Here is a 22,563-nt window from a genome sequence, read left to right as displayed (position 1 = left end):
GTTGATAGTGCATGTTTGTTGTTCATAATTTGTATCTTTACCTTTTTCTTCTTCTTCCTGTTCTTAAAGGATACCTTTCAGCATTTCATATAATACTGGTTTGGTGGTGATGAACTCCTTTAGCTTTTCCTTATCTGTGAAGCTCTTTATCTGACCTTCGGTTCTGAATGATAGCTTTGCTGGATAAAGTAATCTTGGTTGTAGGTTCTTGGTATTCATCACTTTGAATATCTCTTGCCATTCCCTTCTGGCCTGCAAAGTTTCTGTTGAGAAATCAGCTGACAGTCGTATGGGTATTCCCTTGTAGGTAACTGAGTTTCTTTCTCTTGCTGCTTTTAGGATTTTCTCTTTGTCTTTTGCTATTGGAATTTTGATGATGATGTGTCTTGGTGTGGTCCTCTTTGGATTCATTTTGTTTGGGGTTCTCTGCACTTCCTGGACCTGTAAGTCTATTTCTTTCACCAGGTGGGGGAAGTTTTCTGTCATTATTTCTTCAAACAGGTTTTCAATATCTTGCTCTCTCTCATCTTCTGGCACCCCTATAATTCTGATGTTGGTACGCTTGAAGCTGTCCCAGAGGCTCCTTACACTATCTTCGTATTTTCGGATTCTTTTTTCATTTTGCTTTTCTGGTTGGGTGTTTTTTGCTTCTTCGCATTTCAAATCTTTGCCTTGATTCTTGCGCTCCTCTGGTCTGCTGTTGGGAGTCTGTATAGTATTCTTTATTTCAGTCAGTGTATGCTTAATTTCTAGTTGGTTCTTTATCATAACATCGAGGGTCTCATTAGATTTCTTGTAGATCTCATTAAGTTTATCGGAAGCTTCTAGAGAGTTCTTGAGAGACCTTAAAAGTGTGGTTCTAAACTCTTTATCTTCCATTGTAAATTTTGTCCTGTTTCTTTGTCTCCACATTTTTTTAATGCTTTCTTGGTGCACTCCCTAGTGGTCTTTGTGCACAGTCTTGTTGTAGTTAAGCCTTGATTGTTGTAGTTAATACTGGGGGGATTTGACCTCCAGGCCAACTGGCTGTGAGAGTCAGCTGTGTCTGCAGTGGGAAAAAGTCCTTTACTCTTAAAATGCTTTCTCTTCAGTAAAGCCATCTTTGGCGTCAGTCATAACTCTCACCTTATCTGTCATCTTGACTCCAACCTGATATTCCTCTTGTTTTGGTCCAGACCTTCAGATTTGAAAAGTAGCTTCAAGCTGATGAAAGGTCATAATTCCACAGTTGAGTTCACTGAAAAACTCCCACCTCCCACTAAAAGTCATAGTCCAGGAGTGAAGCAATCACATGCTAGAGCTTCCGGGCCAATTAGAAGTATTATGAACACTTGCATTGGTCCACCTCATTTATCACAAGCCTCAAAATGCACAGTCCTGAAAAGGGTGGCCTCCCTGTGCACACATTTAATATTTCAAAAGGAGAGGGCGATATGAAGGAGGCCGAGGCTTGATCACCAAAACTCAGCACAATGAAAACCAACAATAATGAATAATGGGCACTAGAATTCAAATTACCAGAGGTTTTAACAAGATGCGGGGGTGGGGGGTGTCACTTATCAATTCCATTTTGAACATCACATTACAAAATAATTATTTTTAACAATAAGAGAGGATTGAGGGAAAAGAAAAGAAAAAGTATATCTAAACCATTGAATAACCCCCTGGTTGTTCTTGATAAACTTCACTCACATCTTCCTCCTCCATTCCCAGTTCTCTTGGAGTGTGATTATCAACAATTCTCTGACCCTCCAAGAGAAACCTGAGCCAGTTCATTGGACCTCCCCATCTTAGCACTATTCTTTGAGTTTCTTGAGATGTGTTGTCATTTTCACTTTGAAGTGATTCTCACTGCTGTCCTTTCCAATGGCTTTGAGTTGAATGTACCCTTCTTCCTTCTTATTCCCTGTTGAGAGTTTTGCCTCCTGGTCACACATGTGCTTGGTGCTTCACCTGGGGTCTCAGCACAGAAGCAGCCTCTGGTAGGCAGGACCTCACTCCTGGGCTTACAAATCCTTCTCTTCCCCACAGCACAAGATCACTTTTTTTTGGTGATGCTTGAGGCCAATAATAAATTTGCCTAGATTGACTAATTCCTCTTAAGTTGCAAAATAGGTAGACTTTACTTCTAACTCCTTAAATATCTATAATCTATAATAATAAAAGGGGTGATATGCTAATTAGATAGGATGTCTTCTGGAAGTCCTTCCTGACAAAGGAGGGGCCAGAGGGAGGCCAGTTCAGGTACCGGGTACCTGTTGACGGCTGGAGCAGAGAAGCCCAGGTCCCAGGTGCCAGAGGGAAGCGGGTTCTGGCAGCCAGGGGAAGGAAGGCCTACTCTTGCATGACTTTTGAGCATCAGGCCTCTAGTTGTCATGATAAATGATTTGGTCTACCTGACATATCATTCATACAGGGAGGGAAGTGTTAATGCTGAATGAACTTTTAAGTGGTGATATCTTTTGGTCCTCAGAAACCTCTTATGACTTGCATGTTGCTTGTTTTTTTTACCAGAGTCCACAGCTGATTTCCAGAGGGGGCAACCTGACATTAGATACAGGAGAAGCTTACCAGTATAGGAAGACTGGACATCAGCTGATCTTGGGAACTCTTCTGGGAAGCTCCTAGTGACTTCCACTGGGAGGGAGGCCTGAGCAAACCTCAGCTTCTCACTATTCCTCACTCCTGGAGGATCACACTGACTGAAGGGAGTCTCTTCTGATAGTCACCTTCACTGCACCATGGCCTTTGCAGCTTCCCTGGCCGAGCTCCAAGCAGAGGCCAGCTGCCCCATCTGCCTGGATTACCTGAGAGACCCAGTGACCATTGCCTGTGGGCACAACTTCTGTTCCTCCTGCATCCACCAGCGCTGGAAAGATCTACAGGGCACCTTTCCCTGTCCTGTGTGCCTCTACCATTGCGCTGACAGGAGCATGGAGAAGAACACCCAATTATGTTACATGATTGAGATTTTTCAGCAGATTTCCACCTCAGGGAGCAAGAGGAAAATGCAGGAAGAAATACCCCTGTGTGGGAAGCACCATGAGGTTCTGACCCTGTTCTGTGAGAAAAGCCTGGAGCTGCTGTGTCCCCAGTGCAAGGGCTCCTTAGACCCCCAGGATCAGCCCCTGATCCCCATTGAGGAAGCAGCAGCTAGTCAGAGAGGGATGCTCAAAAGGCACATTGGGGTCCTCACTAACAGCCTTGAAAGTGATGAAACTGTATATAAAAAGCAAGTTGCAAATACTTGGGAAGTCAAGAGAAAGATGGAAAAATGGAGGGAGGAATTGGACTATGAATGTAACGAACTTAAGTATTTATTGGAAAGAGAGCGAGATGAAATTGATAACGATCTGCCTATAGAAGAGAATGATGTTGAAGAAAAACTAATTGAAAACGGAAAGCAAATTTCATACCATATATTCAGGTTAAACATTCTGTTAAGTGAAATAGAAGAGAAGTGTTTGCAGACAGGCCTGGCTTTACTCACAGGCATTGAAAGCATCCACAACAGCTATGGAAACATAGAGACCCCAGCAGTGTTTTCATATGAATTAAAGAGGAGTTCCTGTCTTCCCCCACACTACTTGGGCCTGCATAAAATGATCCGCGTGTTTCACGTAGATTTGACCCTGGATCCTGAAACTGCCCACCCAAGTCTCATTATATTAAGAGATAGAAAAAGTGTGATATATAGGACATCGTTTGGTTTTCATAATCCCCAGGCACTTACTTCTTACCCAGCTGTCCTGAGTTCTGAGGGATTTGATGCTGGCAGGCATTTTTGGGTGGTAAACATAGGAGGCACAGGGAAATGGTCCTTAGGTGTTTGTAAGGACTCTTTCCCCAGAAATACTCTATCACCATCATCCCCAAGCAATGGCTGTTGGACTCATACATTTGGCCCTTCCCATATAGGACAAGGAAAGATTGGTGTTTTCCTGGACTATGAGTTGGGAGAGGTTTCATTTTATAATTTGAAGACCTGCTCATTTTTGTACGGAATCACGGCTACATTTACAGGAAAACTTATGCCTTATTTCTCCATTGCATCTTCTTCAGAATCTCTTACAACCAGTATCATCAGAGTCTAGTGATGACAAATTTGAAAGAAATTTTGTATGTGCTTAGTTTCTACCCTTGCTGTTGAAAGAAATACTTCCAATAAAGAGCCTGATTCCAGTTTTGATGTTTGAATGTTGCAAGTTTGTAGGAGGCATCCTGCTCTCCTCCCTGATCTTACACCTGGGAAAGCTGATGAGAAAGTCCAGGTGCTCTATCCTTGGGGGTAGGGGGAAAGTGTCAATCAAACAAGCTTCTGCCAACAGCACCCAGTACCTGCCATGAACACCACAAGCTAGTCCCTTTCTCTGTGCTCTTAGACTTTTTGGGACCTACTGTAATACCCAGCCTTCTCTCCGTCCAAAACCTCATCATGTGAGTCATAAAATTTTTCATACTCTCATCCTATGTGCTGAGTCATCATCAGTGTGAGCTTTTGAAACCAATTTCAGATGGCTCCACCATGACTATGCAAGCTGGTCACCACCTTTTCCAGATATGAAGCCCCCCACCAGGGCTTCCTCCTCCGGTTTTGGGTTGTAACACACCCTGGTTCCCTAGGCAAGGGTGTCCTTGCAGCTTTGCTCTGCATTTGCTGAGTTCTATGGAGGCTGTGTTGTATATTTCACTGACCTAAGTCAGAAGTTTTGGTAAGAAAGATATTCTAGGCCAGCCAGTGATGCTCCCTCAGTGGCTGAGCATTGACCTATGAACCAGGAGTCAAGGGCACATGCCCTGGTTGCTGGCTCAATTCCCAGTAGGGGGCGTGCAGAGACAGCCAATGCATGATTCTCTCTCATCACTGATGTTTCTATGCCTTTCTCTCTTCCTTCCTTTCTGAAATCAAGAACATTTATGTTTTTAAAAAGAAATACATATTATTTACTTTTTATTATTTTAAAAATATTTTCCATATACATTTTTGGGAATTCTAATTGTCTTATTTTTGTTTCATGTTTTATTCAATTTTCATGTACAGGGCTGAGCAAAAGCAGGTTGACAGTAGTGATACAAATGTCTACACTAATAATAGACAAACATGTAAATTGACCCTACCTCATGAAGTGAGTAATAAACCATTTCATACCCTCTTGCTGTGTCTGTGCCAATAGCAGTCTTGACACCAGAACCAAATTTTGAGTCTTAGGTTTTGCCTATGTTATGTGGCCATAAAAATAGTTCTTAGAATGTCCCAGGATCCTAGGGGTTTTTTTGTGTCAACCATAGGTAGAAGAGGTACCTCAAAGAAGAAATGGGCTTAGAACACAACTTGTAGAGGCAAAAATAGGGTCCTTGGTGCTTAGATGTGAGGAAGGTCAAGGTGTGCCACCTCTTGGATGGGGAGGGGAGAGGGAAGGGCAAAGCAGGAGCCAGCCCCCAGGAGGGAGAGTGTGCTGGGTCCTGGGTACCCAGGGTTTTAAAGGTGGAGACTTTAGGGGAGGTCCCAGGGGAAGATCTCAAATAATGTACATCCGCTTTCCAGGTATGTCCTTCAAGGTCAGGGTCTCCACTGATTGGTTCTAGCCTGGGCAGGGGGTCATTACTCAATGCAGCTGGTCCTGAGGTCAGCTGTAGTGTTGGTTTTCTGATTTTGCTGCTTTTCTGGGCCTGGGGCTGGCCCATGGTCATTGCTCTGCTCATGTCTGTCAAACTGCCTACCACAGAGGGAACCCCTTGCACTGGGGGAGAACACACCTCACAGGAGAGGTGGCCCTGCCCCCTGCCATGACCTCATTTTAATTCTTTGGTGTCTTCTGTTCCCAGGAGCATGGCATATTTGTGTTTGTTTTGCAGCTACCAGGAGACAGGTGCTTTTATCCCTCCTTTTCTGAAATTATCTGTAATATTTTATTTGAGATTCCTCATTTCTCTGCAGAAAGGTGTGGGAATCCATTACAAATTCTTTTCAATTTTCAAAAAATTAAAGCATTGCATCAGCGATTCTTTCAAAAAAAAACCTAACACAAATATATCTCACTTTTATTTTTACATTGAGGAGGCATTGAATATTTTTTAAAAGTACATGAAATAAATCTACATAGCAAATGGGAAAAATATCTCTTACTTTAAAAATATGTATTTTTTATTGATGTTAGAGTGAGAAGATGGAAGAGGGAGACAGAGAGAAAATCGATGTGGAAGAAAAACATTGATTGCTTATGATGTAAGAGAGAAATATGGGTCAGTTGCGTCCCGTGCCCACCCTGACTGTGGATCTAACACACAACCTGGGAATGTGCTCTCACCAGCAATCAAACTGGCGACCTTTCAGTGCACAGGACAACACTCAAACAGCTGATCCACACTGGCCCAGTATACATTTTAAAAGTGTAAAAGGAATGCTCTGCTTCCCAGGAGCACACCTGAGCCTTCCCCCTCACCCATCCCCCACAGTCAGGCATCTCCTAAACTTTAAGGGATTTTATGAGGCTTGCAACCAGGGCAGCAGTGGGCAGTGCCCATTCCTCGCAGGAATGCCCTCCCTGAAGCCTGTCCCCAAGGCCCCCTTTTCTCTGACTTCTTAGTGAGCAAAGCAGCCCAGCCTAGGCTCATTCACCCAACCCTTCCCTGTTTATAAGCGTCCTCTAATATTCTCCTGGACTCATGTTGTGAATTCTTTCCTGTATGAAGTCAAAAACCCATACACCACTGGCTGGTCCTATGTAGACTGGTTCAGGGCCAGATACCCTTTCTGGTAAAACAAGGAGTAGCCCATTGTCTCTCTCACTGCTTCACAAGTAAACTAACTCACACACACACACACACACACACACACACACACACACACACACACACTCACACACACCCCAAGTATAAAATTGCAAAAACCAAAAAAGTATAGAAATACAAGGGACATAGCACATTCATAATGTAAAATCAAACAAGAAAAAAAAAGGTTTTTGCTTGTATATCTATATATGAATAGTAAGCTCTTGAAATTACAGAAGAAACAGAAAAATTGTAATGCTGTGTAGTAGCGTAGAATCCTGGTGGTCTGGGTGCAAAAGCAATGTGCTTTTCAGTGTACTCTAGTATAATACCTGTGTTTTTACCAAAAATTATATATCATTCCTTTAAAAAACGCATACACAAGTTTATTTGGCATTCACTGGGAAATTGCTAGTATCCAGGTTATAGTGTTGCTGGTTAAAGGACACCCACTATCCTATTCATAGAATAGACAGCCATCCACATGGAGGAAGTCTCAAACCACATCATGTTTCTCTGTTGTCTGGGCTGTCAGTCTCTGATAATGGGAACTCCTGTGGGGATCTTTTCATCGAGGCTTCTAACACAGGGCCTCACATTTAGCAAAGGCTTATACAAGGCCTGCTGCATGAATAATTAAATGATATGTGTCCGGTGGACCCTAATATGCCAGGAGCCCTGGGATGAAGAGACAAAGAAGTCAATGAAAAATAGAGTGATGGGAAAGAAACTTGGATCCACCTCCATCTGAGGCAGTGAGAGGGAGAAGAAACTAGCCTGTTAAATGGGCCCAGGAAGTGCAGTCTGAGACCAGTCAGCAAGGTCTAGTTCAGCAGTGGGCAAACTACGGCCCGCGGGCCGCATCCGGCCCGTTCGGCTGTTCTATCCGGCCTGTGGAGCCGAAAGAGCGGAGGGTTCTCTTGCTCTCCCCTCCGCTCCTTCACCAGCAGCAGTGTTAACATGTATTAGTTCACACAAACACCCCATCCATGCTTTTGTTCCGGCCCTCCGGTCCAGTTTAAGAACCCATTGTGGCCCTCGAGTCAAAAAGTTTGCCCACCCCTGGTCTAGTTCCTAATGAATCAAAAAAAGTAAAATTCAGTAAAATCTATCCCAAGTCTGGCATGACAGTGTTGGAGGGCCAACCAATGAATCAGGATGTCATGGCTCAATATCTGGTGAAAACACATGCCCAGGTGTGGGCTCGATCCCCAGTGTTTTGTGTTCAGGAAGCAGCCAATGGCTGATTTTCTCATCGTTGATGTTTCTATCTTTCTCTCCCTTCCTCTCTGAAATCAATAAAACATATAAATAAAAACTATTCCAGTGTCGGAAACCAAAATCTCAGATACATTTGGAAATAAACTGAGAGCATTGTTAGAGAGGGAAAAGAAAAATGGCTTCTTCTTGAGAAGGGAGGAGACAAACAAATACATTCTTTACTTCATTTGGTCCAGAAAAATTTGTAATGTGGGAATAAATGTTTCTTGGGAGGTGATATAAAGGGTGGAGTAATCAGGTTTCTGTGTTTTATTATAGAGTCATTGTTTCTAGTGTCGCTACCAAATTATAGATGAAAGAAATGATCCTCACTTGAAGTAGTAGTAATAGCTATCATGTATGTTGTTCTTTCCCAGTTCCAGGCACTGTTTTCAAAAAGTTGGCATGTACAGCCTAGTCAGTGTGGCTTAATGGTTGAGTGTCGACCTACATACCATGAGATCATGGTTTAATTCCCTGTTAGGGCGTACGCCAGGGCTTGGGCTCAATCGCCAGTAGGGGACATACAGGAGGCAGCTGATCAATGATTCTCCCTTATCATTGATGTTTCTATTTCTCTCTCCCTCTGCCTTCCTCTTTGAAATCAATAAAAAATATATTTTAAAAATATAAGCTAGCCCTAGCTGTTTTGGCTCAGTGGATAAAGTGTCCACATGCAGATCAAAGGGTCCTGGGGGTGATTTCACTCAATGGCACATACCTGGGTTTTAGGCTCCTCCCAGGTTGGCCCTGGTCAGGGCTTGTGCAGGAGGCAACCAATTGACGTGTTTTTCTCTCACATCGCTGTTTCTCTCTGCCTTTCTCTCTCTCCCTAAAAATTAATGGGAAAATATCCTATGGTGAGGATTAAAAAGAAATAATAATAAATCAGATATTTTTCTTATTTTTGAAACCTCATCCGAGGACATGGTTATTGGTTTTAGAAAGAGAGAGAGAGAGAAAAAAAAACATTGATGAGAGAGAAACATTGATTGGTTGCTTCTCAAATGCATCATGACTGGAATCTAATTGGAAATATAGGCATTCACTCTGACATGGAATCAAATCAAGAACCTTTGGGTGTATGGTGTATGAGATGATTCTCTAACCAACTGACCCACACTGGTCAGAGCAAACCAAAACTCTTCTACCAGATCTTTTGGGTTTGAATCTACCACTTAAAATGTAAATGGGCACAGGGCTGAGTGGGAGATGGTTATGATGTTGATGCCATAAAAATTACCGAGTTAACACACAAGTTCTGTTCTGAAAATGTTTTGCCCTTGCCACATGACTCCATTGCTTGAAGCATCCCATTATGGGTTCAATCCCTGGTCACTCTAGTTGTGGGTTCCATCCCCAGTCAGGCATACCTCTCTCTCTCCTTCTCCATCTGTCCCTCCCTGTACCTCTCCCTGTCCCTGTCCCTGTCCCTGTCCCTCTCCCCCTCTGCCTCTTCTCTCTCTCTCTCTCTCTCTCTCTCTCTCTCTTGCTTTTTCTCTCTGACTCCCTCTCTCTAAGCATGCCCTCAGCTAAGGATTTAAAAAAGGTGTGTAATCCCCAGATCTTATTGTGGTTTTATGCTCAAATCACACCTTCGGTTCTTCAGCTCAGGCCTCCCTGGAAGAACAGGGTCCGCCAGACAGTTACACCTTCATTGCGCTGCACTAATATTCTACCAAGCAGCCTGGGGGTAGCAGCCATCCAGGCTTCTCTAGGGGTGTAATAGCAAACCCTTGGTTTGGTTGGGATAGAGACTCTCATATGTTCTGCCCATTGATCCTGAGAAAATTATCTGCACAAAGGCCCTTCTCTCCATCCTTCTTTTTGAAAGCCATTATGTTGGGCCCAAGTTGGAAAGGAAGCAAAGATTTTACTTTTATTAGTATTTTTATTTACATATATTTTTAGTGATTTCAGAGAGGAAGGGAGAGGGAGAGATAGAAACATCAATGATGAGAATCATTGATCAGCTGCCTCCTGCACTCCTCCAACTGGGGATTGACCTTGCAACCTGGGTATGTGCCCTTGACCTGAATCAAACCTGGAAACTCTTCAGTCTGCAGGCCAATGATCTATCCATTGAGTCAAACCAGTTAGGGCAAGATTTTACTTTTAATTTCAGTTTCATCCTCAGCAAAATGGGAATAAAGGGTGTTGAGAAATTCAAGGGAGGATTATAAAGTGTAAATCAGATTATGCATATTAACAAGGTTACTCCCTCCTAGCTTTCAGGAATAAGAGGAGATCCCATCAAATAGACTTCTAAAGATCCTCCTATTACCACCCTTGCCCACAAGTCCCACCTCCAGGGAGGAGCTTTGGTGGGTGAGGTCTTAAAGAGATTCACCCTCCTAGTGGTATATATAGGCCAGGCTCACATTACTAAGCATTTAACTGGTAGGAGACTGGCTTCAGAGACTCTTCTTGGAGACACACTTCAGGGACTCACTCAAAGGAGCAGGCCCCAGGTAAGATGGGAGTCGGGATGATACTGGTGCAGGAGGTGGGACCAAACTAAGAGCCATGGAGGTATTGCTCCCCACCCTTGGCTTTCTGGGTGGCTACTCTAGCAGGGCCTTGACTTTACCTCATAAGTCAATCATCACTTGAATTCATGTTATTTTAAGACACATACTTTCATTATTGCTGGTGTCCCTCAGTTAGCCTTGCCCTACTTCATCTAAATGCTTGCAAAATATACAGATATCAGAATCCCAATCTGACCTATGGGGTAATGAATAACACTTATGTCAATACCCTTGTGGAAAGTGCTCTGAAGTGCTGGTCTGAAGCTGCCTGTGGGAATCCTCTTTCTATAATGTCTCAGTGTCTGGTGTCAAATTCTTTTTGTTTAAAACCAGAGGTTCTGCCCTAGTTGGTTTGGCTCAGTGGATAGAGCGCCTGGGTTCGATTCTGGTAAAGAGCATATACGTAGGCTACCGACTCCATCCCAAAGGTGGGGCACACAGGAGACAGCCTATAAATGATTCTCTCTAGTCATTGATGTTTCTATTTCTCTCTCTTCTCTTTTTTTCTCTGAAATCAATAAAAATATATTTAAAAAATAAAACCAGAGGTTCCAAGAGGTTTACCTAAATTGATGTGTATGCTGACACCAAACTGAAAGGGAAGCTGAGTTCTGTTTTCCTGGTTGCATCTGTCTCTGGAGGAACAGATGATTCAGGCAGACTGAGATCAGACCTGAAATCCAGCCCACATAACCTACAAGCAGATGGCACTTTAATGCCAGCCTTGGTCTTTTCTCAATATCAATTTATCTCAGTATGGGAGATTTGTTGGGTGGGGATGGGATGTGGGAACAGGGAAGCAGATGATGGATTTCGAGTGGAGAAAGGAGACCAGTTTGAAACAGCTGTGAGGGAGAAAGATGAAGTGGATCTGAGAACTCTGAGATGAAGGGAAATGGATGAAGCTTAAGGAAGGGAATAGGAGAAACCTTCTTGGCTAGAAGAGAGCAGAGAAACACTAAAATGGAATTCAAATGGTTAGGTTTTTAAAAGTAAATCATAGCCCTAACCGGTTTGGCTCAGTGGCTAGAGCGTCGGCCTGCGGACAGAAAGGTCCCAGGTTCAATTCCGGTCAAAGGCATGTACCTTGGTTGTGGGCACATCCCCACTAGGGGGTGTGAAGGAGGCAGCTGATCAATGATTCTCTCTTATCGATGTTTCTAACTCTCTATCCCTCTCCCTTCCTCTCTGTAAAAAGTTAATAAAATATATTTTTTAAAAAAAATAAAATAAAAGTAAATCATAGAATATTCTAGGTATTCAGAATAGGAGAGAAAACCTTATGATCTCATGTATAATGAACCCATATTCTATAACTATGCTTTCTGCAACTTCTACCTATAATCATACCAACCTTTTGCCATTTCTGGGCAGAAAATCTCTATGAGTTTACTTGTAAACTTTTCACTATATATTTCTAAAGGAGACTCTTAATTTACATACTTCTTCATTAAAATTTTAAAATTATTATTTTTTAGTTTATTTTTTATAGTGAGAGGTTGGGGTAAGGGAGGGAGAGAGAGAGAGAGAGAGAGAGAGAGAGAGAGAGAGAGAGAGAGAGAGAGAGATTGGAAATGAGAAAGGGACATTGATTTATGGTTCCATTCTGTCATACATTTATTGGTTGCTCTTTGTAAAGTGCTCTGACCTCAGATTTAATCTGAAACCTTGGCATATTGGGACTAACAGAACTACCTGCCAGGGTAATTTACATACCACTAATGCCAATCATTACCTCAGTGTAACATAATCATCAACCAGGTTGTTTGAATCCTCAAATGTCCAACTTCCAACTAAAATTGATCAAATATTTCAAAATAAAATGAAATTAGATGTATACATTACTGATTTCTATGGCTTTAAGTCTATTTTAATTCCTACAATTTACTTTTTTAAATATATTTTTATTGATTTCAGAGATGAATGGAGATGGAGAGATGGAAAGATCAATGATGAGAGAAAAGTCATTGATCAGCTGCCTCATGCACTCATCCTACTGGGAATAGACCTGCTTGTGCCCTTGATTGGAATTGAAGGGGAGAGAGAACCTTCAGTCAGCAGGCCAATGCTCTATCCACTGAGTCAAACCAGCTAGGGTCTTCAACGTGTGTGTATCTGTATTTCTTTTTTTACTTTCTGTTTATATTTCTGTTGAAGCAATATGATCAAATTTTCAGTAGAGTTTATTACAGTCAGGATTTTACTGATTACTTACTCCGTGTATTATTAAAGGCTTACAGAGAAACAGAACCAATAGTGTGTATCTAGAAAGACACTTATTATAAAATATTGGCTCACAAGGTTATGGAGCCCGAGATGTCCCATGGTCTGTAGTCAGGAAAGACGGTGGTATAGTTGGAAGGCCTGAGAGTCAGAGAGCAGATGGGTCTGAAGGACTGAGAACCTGGAGATCCCAGGACAGGAGGTAGATGTGTTACCTTATTCAGTCCAACAGAGAGTGAATTCAGCTTTCCCAGGTGCTTGTTCTCTTCAGGCCCTCAGTGGATTGGATGTTGCCCACTGACATTGGGGAAGTCCCTCTGCTTTGCTTATCCACAGATTCAAATATTAATCTCTCCCAGAAATGTCCTCACTTCACACCCAGAATCAGTGTTTCACTTACTAGCTGGCTATGTAGTGGACCAATCAAATTGAAACATTCTTCTTTAGAGTTTTCTCAATCCCTTATATTTCCTGTGAATAGGTGGTTCAGAACTCTGATGAGATTTATATTCATTTATCTGGCAAAACTTCCTCACAAATAATGGTATAGTCCCTCCAACAGTTGTATGATATATATATATTCGAAGCCCGTTGCACGAAGATTCTCGCAATAGGCCTTCCTTCCCCTGGCTGACTGCACTGGTCTCTCTCCAGCACCAGAGACCCAGGCCTTTGATCCAGCCCCAGTGGAGAAGCCAAGCCTCTTCAGTCTTCAGTCTTCACTCTGGCCGGAGCTATCAGTCTTCGCTCCATGCCTGCATATGCAAATTAACCGCCATCTTTGTTGGGTTAATTTGCATACTCATCCTGATTGGCTGGTGGGCATAGCGCAGTAACACCAATTTGCACGTTTCTTTTTTACTAGTGTAGGTATATATTTTTAGGGAGGGAGGGAGAGAGAGTGCCAGAGAAACATCAATGTGACAGAGATACCAGAATTAGTTGCTTCTCTTACCTGACACAATCCCAGATGGAACCTGTGACCTTGAGGTGCGTGGGACAATGCTCCAAACAACTGAGCCACACAGGCCACTCTCTCTCTCTCTCTCTCTCTCTCTCTCTCTCTCTCTATATATATATATATATATATATATATATATATATATATTCTATTTATTGATTGCCTTTTAGACTTAGAGGAATGGGGGGACGAGAGAGAGAGAGAGAGAGAGAGAGAGAGAGAGAGAGAGAGAGATTTGTTCAACTACTTGTTACTGCATTCATTGTTTAATTATTGTATGGGCCCTGGCCTTTAACTGAACCTGAGCCCTTAACACATCCCTAACATTCTCCAGCCAACTGAGCTCCCTGATCACGATCACTTTTACAAAAAATATTAAAAGGAGCAGTGTTCTGTTGCACACACTTCTGCATGAATACTTTATGAAATAAAAATTAAAACTTTCCTGGAATCTTCTGAAAAGATTTTACTTTCTATTAAAATGCTTTCTCTTCAGTGAAGCCATCTTTGGAATTAGTTTTTACTATCACCTTATCTGTCATCTTGTCTTCAACCTGATAATCTTCTTTTTGTCCAGATCTTCAGAGTTTCAAAGTAGCTTCAAGCTGAGGAAAGGTCATTTTTCCACAGTTCAGTTCACTGAAAAACTCCCACCTCCCACTGAAAGTCATAGTCCAGGCCCTAACCCCAGTGGATAGAGTGTCATCCAGTAGTCTGAAGGATCCCAGGTTTCATTCAGGTCAAGGGCACAGGCCTGGGTTGTGGGCTCAATCCCCAGTAGAGGGCATGCAGGAGGCTACCAACCAATGATTATCTCTCATCATTGATGTTTCTATCTCTCTCTCCCTTTCCCTTCCTCTCTGACATCAATAAAAATATATTTTAAAAGAAAAAGAAAGTCATAGTCCACGAGTGAAGCAATCACAATGCAAGAACTTCTGGGACAATTGGAAATATTATGAACACTTGCATTGGTCCACCTCATTTATCACAAGCCTCAAAATGCACCGTCCTGAAAAGGGTGGCCTCCCTGTGCACACACATAATATTTCAAAAGGAGAGGGTGATATGAAGGAGGCTGAGGCTTGATCACTGAAAGTCAGCCCAAAGAAAACCAACAACAATGAATAATGGGCACTAGAATTCAAATTACCAGAGGTTTTAAAGAGATGGCGGGGGGGGGGGGGCACTTTTTTTTAACAATACAAGATTGAGGAAAAATAAAAAGGATATCTAAGCCATTGAGTGATCCCAAATTTGTTCCTGATAAACTTCACTCACATGTTCTTTCTCCATTCCCAGTTCTCTTGGAGTGTGACTATCAGCAATTCTCTGACCCTCCAAGAGGAACCTGAGTGAGTTCATTGGAACTCCCCACGTTAGCATTATTCTTTGGGTTTCTTGTGGTTTGTTGTCATTTTCATTTTGAAGTGACTCTCACTGCTGTCCTGTCCAATGACTTTGAGTTGAATGAACCCCCTTTCCTTCTTATTCGCCAAGTCCCCTGTTGAGGGTTTTACCTCCTGGTCCAACATAATGATGGTGACTCACCTGAGATCTCCACAAAGAAGTGTCCTCTGGTAGACAGTACCTTGCTCCTGGTTTAAAAATCCTCTATTCCCCACAGCCCCACAGCACAGCATCAGTTTTTTGTTTTGTTTTGTTGGGTTTTTTTGATGGTTGAGAGTAATGATGAATTTGCCTAGATTGACTAATTCATTTTAAGTTGCAAAATAGAATTTCCTTCTAACTCCTCCTTAAATATTGTCATGATAAATGATTTGGACTACCTGACATATTGTTCATACAAGGAGGGAAGGGTAGATGCTGCTTGAACTTTTAAATGATGATATCTTTTCCTTCACAGAAATCACTTATGACTTGCATGGTGCTTCGTTTTTGAGGAGAGTCCACAGCTGATTTTCACTTGGGGAACCTGACATTAGACACAGGAGAAGGTGACTGGAAATCTGGATGTCAGCTGGCCACTGGAACTCTTCTTGGAAGCTCCTACTGAGTTGCACAGAGAGGGAGGCCTGAGCAGACCTCAGCTTCTCACTTCTCCTCGCTCCTGGAGGATCACACTGACTGAAGGGAGTCTCTTCTGATAGACACCTTCACTGCATCATGGCCTTTGCAGCTTCCCTGGCCAAGCTCCAAGCAGAGGCCAGCTGTCCCATCTGCCTGGATTACCTGAGAGACCCAGTGACCACTGAGTGTGGGCACAACTTCTGTCCCTTCTGCATCTACCAGCGCTGGGAAGGTCTACAGGGCACCTTTCCCTGTCCTGTCTGCCTCCACCACTGCCCTGACAGGAGCTTGGAGAAGAACACCCAATTATGTTATATGACTGAGATTATTAAGCAAATCCCCACCTCAGGGAGCCAGAGGAAAATGCAGGAAGAAATGCCCCTGTGTGGGAAGCACCGTGAGGTTCTGACCCTGTTCTGTGAGAAAAGCCTGGAGCTGCTGTGTCCCCAGTGCAAGGGCTCCTTAGACCCCCCGGATCAGCCCCTGATCCCCATTGAGGAAGCTGCAGCTAGTCAGAGAGGGATGCTCAAAAGGTGCATTGGGGTCCTCACTAAACACCTTAAAGATGCTGTCAATGTATATACATACCAAGGTGCAAATATTTTGGCAGTGAAGAGAAAGATGACTACATGGAGGAATAAACTGGACTATGAATGTAATGATCTTAAGTATTCCTTGGAAATAGAGTACAATGAATTTGATAATGATCTACTTGTAGAAGAGAATGATGTTGAAGAAAAACTAATTGAAAATGGAAGGCAAATTTCATATCATATGTTCAGGCTAAGCAATCGGTTAAGTGAAATAGAAGAGAAGTGTTTGCAGACGGATGAGGATTTACTCACAGGTATTGAAAGTACCCACAACACCTATGAAAACATAGAATCCCCGGCCATCTTTTCATATAAGTTAAAGAAAGAGATTTTCACTCTCCCGCCACATTATTTGGGCCTGCATAAAATGATCCGCACGTTTCAGGTAGATTTGACACTGGATCCGGAAACTGCCCATCCAGACCTCCTTATCTCAATAACTGGAAAACAGGCGACATATTGGGAACCAGATCGCAGTCTTAATCCCCAGGCACTTACTTCTAACCCAGCTGTCCGGAGTTCTGAGGGATTTGATGCTGGCAGGCATTTTTGGGTGGTAACCATAGGAGGCACAGGGAAATGGTCCTTAGGTGTGTGTAAAGAATCCTTCCCCATAAATACTCTCATATCACCATCGCCAAGCAATGGCTGCTGGACTTATACATTTGGCCCTTTCTCTATTCCAAAAGAGATTGGTGTTTTTCTGGACTATGAGTTGGGAGAGGTTTCATTTTATAATTTGAAGACCTGCCCATTGTCGTATGGAATCACTGCTACATTTACAGGAAAACTTATGCCTTATTTCTCCCTCGTATCTTCAGAACCTCTTACAACCAGTATCATCAGAGTCTATTGATGACAAATTTGAAAGAAATTTTCTATGTGCTTAGTTTCTACCCTTGCTGTTGAAAGAAATACTTACAATAAAGAGCCTGATTCCAGTTTTGATGTATGAATGTTGCAAGTTTTTAGGAGGCACCCTATTGCCTATTCTGGGGGGCATTATTGAACGACATCTCCAACTTTTTTATTTTAAAATCCATTAAAATCCATCACTGTTTAAAAGTGAGGCTAGATTCCCAAAGGTTTCTTCCAGCCAATGACTGAGTATGGCAGGCCCACTAAAGCAGGCCTACATATGCAAGATGTAGGACATTGGCTTGATGACTCTGTGCGCATTGAATCCCTGTTGGCTTTGAACTTTCTTAGAACGACACTCTAATGTAAAACTTTCCTTTCTTCTTCCCTTCTCCCCCTTCTTCCCTCCTTCCCCTTCTCCTTATCAATGGTCAGAACTACTACTCAGTCTGATGGCTCTCCCAGCCTCCTCTGGCTCCTTCCCTGTTTTTTCCTCACAGGCGTTCCTCCAATAACTCTCTTGCACCTCTAGTCCAGGTTGGTATCTGCTTCTTAGAGGACCAGACTAACCCACATATTGAACACTCAAGGAAGTCCTACAGGTAAGAAATTTGTTGAATTTTAAACTCAACATTTCTCACCCAGTTTACTAAATAACACGCCTTCTTTTTGTGGAATACTCATTAGAAGTTGGGGGAACTCGGTTTGAGAAATGCCATTGAATTAGAAGGAAAACTGAAACAACAATCAGAACATTTGTGTTGTGGTTCTTGAAATTCTGTACATAAAAATACCCAATATGTGTATAACATTTCTATCACAGGCATAATTCTGAAATGGCCCTTAAAATCCCAGGTCCCTGGTGTACACACACCTTCTCCTGGATTTTCAATCAAGCACTACGCTGGGTGTTGATGTGAAAGGATTTTGCAGATAAAGGGTCTCCCAAAATTCACCCAAGATTTGAATTATTATTATTGAAAGTTATTATTGAAAGGTACTTGTTTGTAGCCATATCTTTTCTTGTGTGGCTATTTTCTTTCTGAGCTTTTTATTTCTTCTTTTTACACCAGTCCCTCTAGCGTTTCTTGCATTGCTAGCTTGGTGGTGATAAACTCCCTTAGCCTTTTATTTTTTTTTTTATCTGTGAAGCTCCTTATTTCCCCTTCAAGTTTGAATGATAGCCTTGCTGGATAGAGTATTCTTGGATTCAGTCCATTGCTTTGCATCACTTTGTAAATTTCCATCCATTCTTTTATGGCCTGATGTGTTTCTGTTGAGAAATCATTTGATAATCTAAAGGGATATCCCTTGAATGTAACTTTCCATCTCTCTTTTGCAGCCTTTAAGATTCTCTCTTTGTCTTGAACATTTGCCATGGTAATTATGATGTGTCTTGGTTTGGGTCTTTTTGGGCTCACCTTGTTTGGGACTCTCTGTGCTTGTGTGACTTTTTCCTTCCCTTCCTCAGGGAAGTGTTCAGATATTCTTTCTTCGAATAGGTTTTCTAATCATTGTTCCTCTTCCTGTTGTTCTGGCACCCCTATCATTCGTATGTTGTTTTGTTTCATGTTGTCCCATAGCTCCCTTAGGCTCTCCTCCTGTCTTTTAATTTTTTTCCCCAATTGCAGTTCAGTTTGGGTGTGTTTTGCTTCCTTGTCTTCTAATTCACTAATTCGATCCTCCGCTTCTCCTACTCTACTGTTGAAACTTTCAATGGTGTTTTTTATGTCAGCTATATCGTTCTTCATTTATTTTTGGGTCTTACCTAAGTTATTGCTTTTTTCATCCATTTCTTTTTGATTCTTACATAAGGTATTGATTATTTTATCTGTTTCTTCTTGCTTCTTGCATAGTTGATTTTTTCCTCCAACCGGTTTATGCAGTCTTGGACCCTTAATCTGAATTCTTTTCCTGTCATGTGGCCTGCCTCTGTATCACTCAGCTGCTTTTCTGGTGAGTCCTCCTATTCTTTGGGGGTTTCTTTGTCTACCCATGTTTGATATCACTGACATATCTAGACGTTGAGTCATTTAGTGGCTGCTCCCTGGGTGGCAGTGGCTCCTTGAGCTGTGGTTGCTCCTCGGGCGGTTGTGGTAGCAGCTGCTCCTCAGTTGGCTGCAGCTCCTCTGCTGGGTGCTGTTCACAGCTGTGGTGGCTGTTCTGGCTGGTTGTGGGAGGCTTCACATGCAGCTGCTGATCCTCAGACAGGGGGTCTGGTGATCAGGAGGCTTCTGTTGCTTGGATTGGCTGCGTTGATTTAAAGGCACAAAATACAACACAACAAGGCACAACGTACCAGGCACTGAACACAAATGTATTCACGATATTAATAACCCCAAATAAAGGTGACCACTCAAGCTAAGAGAATTAGGGGATAAGGAAGAAAAAAGAGAAAAAAGAAGGAGTGCAAAAATGAAATTGGGTAAAGGGAGAGGAAAAATGTAAGAGAGAAAAGAGAGAATGAAGTAGAAGAGGGGAAAAGACTATTTATGTGAGGGGAAAACTCCGATAGAACAGCCACTAATCCAAACAAATTCCAGCAACAGATCCCTGGAGATGAATGCAAACTACAAACAACCAATATTATCAAGCGACACAAGCGAAAACAGAAACACAAAAATAACCGGGTTTGGGGGGGGGGGGGGAGAAACCAACAGAAAAAGAAAAAGAAAAGGAAAAACAACCTCACAAACAATCCTAAAAAAACCAATATACTCAACAATCCACCAAACAACAACAAAACAATAGGGAGAGAGAGAGAAAAAAAAGAAAAAAACATTGGATAGTGAAGAAAGATAAGGAAGAGGTGTGTAAGGATTTAGAGCAGGGGGTTGGAAATAGGATATAAAAGTAGGGTGAAATTTTGACAGGGGGTAAACAGAAGGAATAGGGAAAAACTAAAACAAGAATAGGGTAAGAGAAACAGGACAACAAAAGGGGAAAAGTGAGGAAGAGGGTTTTAGCATAGAGGTAAAATTGAGGTAGAGAAAAATGATGTTAAAGGAACGATGAAAATAGAATGTAGAACACTAATACCAAAATAAAATAAAGAGAAAATAAAATGACACTTTAAAAAATGGAAAAATGGTAGCAATAATAATACTGGTTAAAAATAAAAATGTAGTAATTAAAAGGGTAAAATCAGGTGATGAAAAAAGAAAAAGAATTGGTTTCTTAGTTAAAAGGTGAAAAAAGAATAAGAAAAATAAATAAAAATTTGCAGTAGTGAGGGTCCTTCGGTTCTTCTACTCTTCAGTCTGGCACGCCTTAGTCCTGCCAGGTATTCAGGAGAGTGTTGAATTTCCCTGTGAAACACTGTTCCTCCGTGTTGTAAACCACCGTCCTGATTTTAAAGCAGGCTGAACTTGTTTCTTAGACTGCCTTAATTTGTATTTACATAAGAGTCAGTTTGTGGCTGAGCCTCTGGGTGGCAGTGTTTCTGGATTGACCTCCCAGGCTATACGGCCTCTCTATCCAATAGTTGGGGTTTATTTTCTCTATTGCACTTAAAACTGGTCTGAGGAAGTCCACTGCCCAGAGCTGGTTCTTTAATCGTTATCCTGCTCTGTTCCCGAGATTCCACAAAAACAACTTTCCCCTCCAGTCTCTGTGAGTGTCCCCAACTGGGAAATCCCATGCACTGGGTTTAATAATCAAATGCCAAGATTTAAGGAGAAGAGAAAGAAAACAAAAAAATAAACAAAAACAAAAAACAAGAGCCTGCGGAGTTGCGGGAATTCGCAACCCTGCACCTTCCAGCCCACACAGTCTCTTCAGCACTCCCTCTCTCTCCTTACATTGAGTAGCCTGCGCACTGGCAAAATCTGAGGTTACCTTTTTGCATCCAGCCCAGCTATGGGCTAATTTTAAGCGTTCCCTTCTGCCAGCAGCCCTGTGGGAGCTCTTCCACACTCGCGGATCACGCAGGCCCCAAAGGCCGAGGTCTTTGTGGGGCACAGACCTTCATGCGCACTCTCCTCTCCCCAACCTGAATTGCAAACCGCACCTTCAAGCGAGACCTGACCTTTCCGTGAGAAGCAGGACTCCATGTACTCGCGCTGTCCCAGATCCGGTGTCTCCGGGTTAGCAGCCGATGTCTGGATGCCTGGTCTTTGCATGTACAGTATACGTTTTGAAAAAAATAGCCACTCAAGATGGCACGGTCTCCACAGCTGAGCCGGTGCTCAGGGAGAGATTTCAGCCACAGTCTCCAACTTTCAATTCGCTTTCTCCAGGATTCCTCCGCCTTTCCTGGTTGCAAAATGTCCCTCAGCTGAATATCCTCTGCTTATTCAAGCTGTATGTTACCGGCTTCAGCTGCTCACCCTAACAGCTCCGGGACAAGGCATGGGACACGTCCGTCTATACCTCCGCCATTTTTCTCCACAGTTTTCCAACTCTGTTTTAAAAATTCAATAGAAAACTTATCCTCAGGTGAAGATTAAAAAAAAAATTACTCTGTATATGAAGAGCCCGGAAAATCTTGACTCACATGGGAAAAGCCAATTGAGATGAAACAGTTAAGATGAAACAGATGTTGGAATTATCTGATATAAACCTTCAAGGAGTTATGATACAAAATACTCCAAAAACAACCCTGCATAACCTTGTTATCAATTCAGAAATAAAAGCCTCAGCAAAGAAATAGACGAGATAAAGAAAAATGGGAAATATTTAAACTGATAAATACAAATTAGCAAAACACAGGTGTCAGAGGAAAGACACAGTGAACTTGAAGACAGATCAATAAAAATTCTCCAATCTGAACAACAAGGAGAAAAATTATTGAAAATGAACTGAATCTTGGGACCGATGGGACAACAGCAAAAGGTCCAACATTTCTGTCATCAGATTTCTAAAAGGAGAGGAACACGAATGTGCTGAAAATGTTTTGGAGAAATAATGGCTACAAAATTTAAAGTATGGTAAAAGACATAAACATAGTGATTTCAAAAAATTCATGCTAAACATAAAGAAATTCATGCCAACAAATCCTAAATTGCTAAAAACTAAAGACAAATGTGAAACAAAATAAAGACATTTTCAGACCAGGACTGAAAACATTTGCTATTAACAGACCCTCACTGAAGAAGCCACAAAGAAAAAAGAATAAAACGAATCTAGGAGGGAGGAGAGAGCTATAAGAAGGAAAGGTAAATGAAGAAATGTGTAAGCAACATATGGGAAAATCCAAATGAGTATTGACTGTATAACACAACAGCGATGGTGGTGATTATTTTAAGGACCACATTTGGGGATTTTAAAAGAATGTGAAACTAAACTACTATACATTATTAATAAAACGGGGGCACTGTAATCAAGCTTCTAAGGT

The 22,563-nt window shown here is 42.1% G+C and overlaps 3 protein-coding genes and 1 pseudogene across 3 annotated transcripts; 2 read left to right on the top strand and 2 right to left on the bottom strand.

The window, feature by feature from the left end:
• Positions 1-1,644: 1,644 nt before the first annotated feature.
• On the bottom strand, positions 1,645-1,937 carry LOC132226232 (small ubiquitin-related modifier 1-like; annotated as a pseudogene).
• An 804-nt stretch (positions 1,938-2,741) lies between these two features.
• Positions 2,742-4,094, top strand: LOC132226231 (tripartite motif-containing protein 60-like). The gene has a single exon (XM_059681045.1). The coding sequence runs from the start codon at positions 2,742-2,744 to the stop codon at positions 4,092-4,094; it is 1,353 nt and encodes a 450-aa protein (XP_059537028.1).
• Positions 4,095-14,979: 10,885 nt separating this feature from the next.
• LOC132226618 (small ubiquitin-related modifier 1-like) lies at positions 14,980-15,281 on the bottom strand. Its single transcript, XM_059681176.1, is given in 2 exon segments — positions 14,980-15,122; positions 15,125-15,281. Coding segments are annotated over 2 exon segments (300 nt in total).
• A 592-nt stretch (positions 15,282-15,873) lies between these two features.
• Positions 15,874-17,226, top strand: LOC132226617 (tripartite motif-containing protein 60-like). Its single transcript, XM_059681175.1, has one exon. The coding sequence runs from the start codon at positions 15,874-15,876 to the stop codon at positions 17,224-17,226; it is 1,353 nt and encodes a 450-aa protein (XP_059537158.1).
• The last annotated feature ends 5,337 nt before the right edge of the window (positions 17,227-22,563 follow it).

The sequence above is a fragment of the Myotis daubentonii genome, chromosome 2, assembly GCF_963259705.1.
Source record: "Myotis daubentonii chromosome 2, mMyoDau2.1, whole genome shotgun sequence".
Classification (NCBI taxonomy): domain Eukaryota; kingdom Metazoa; phylum Chordata; class Mammalia; order Chiroptera; family Vespertilionidae; genus Myotis; species Myotis daubentonii.
Note: the sequence above shows the minus strand (reverse complement) of the source record. Positions and strands in the feature narration are given on the sequence as shown.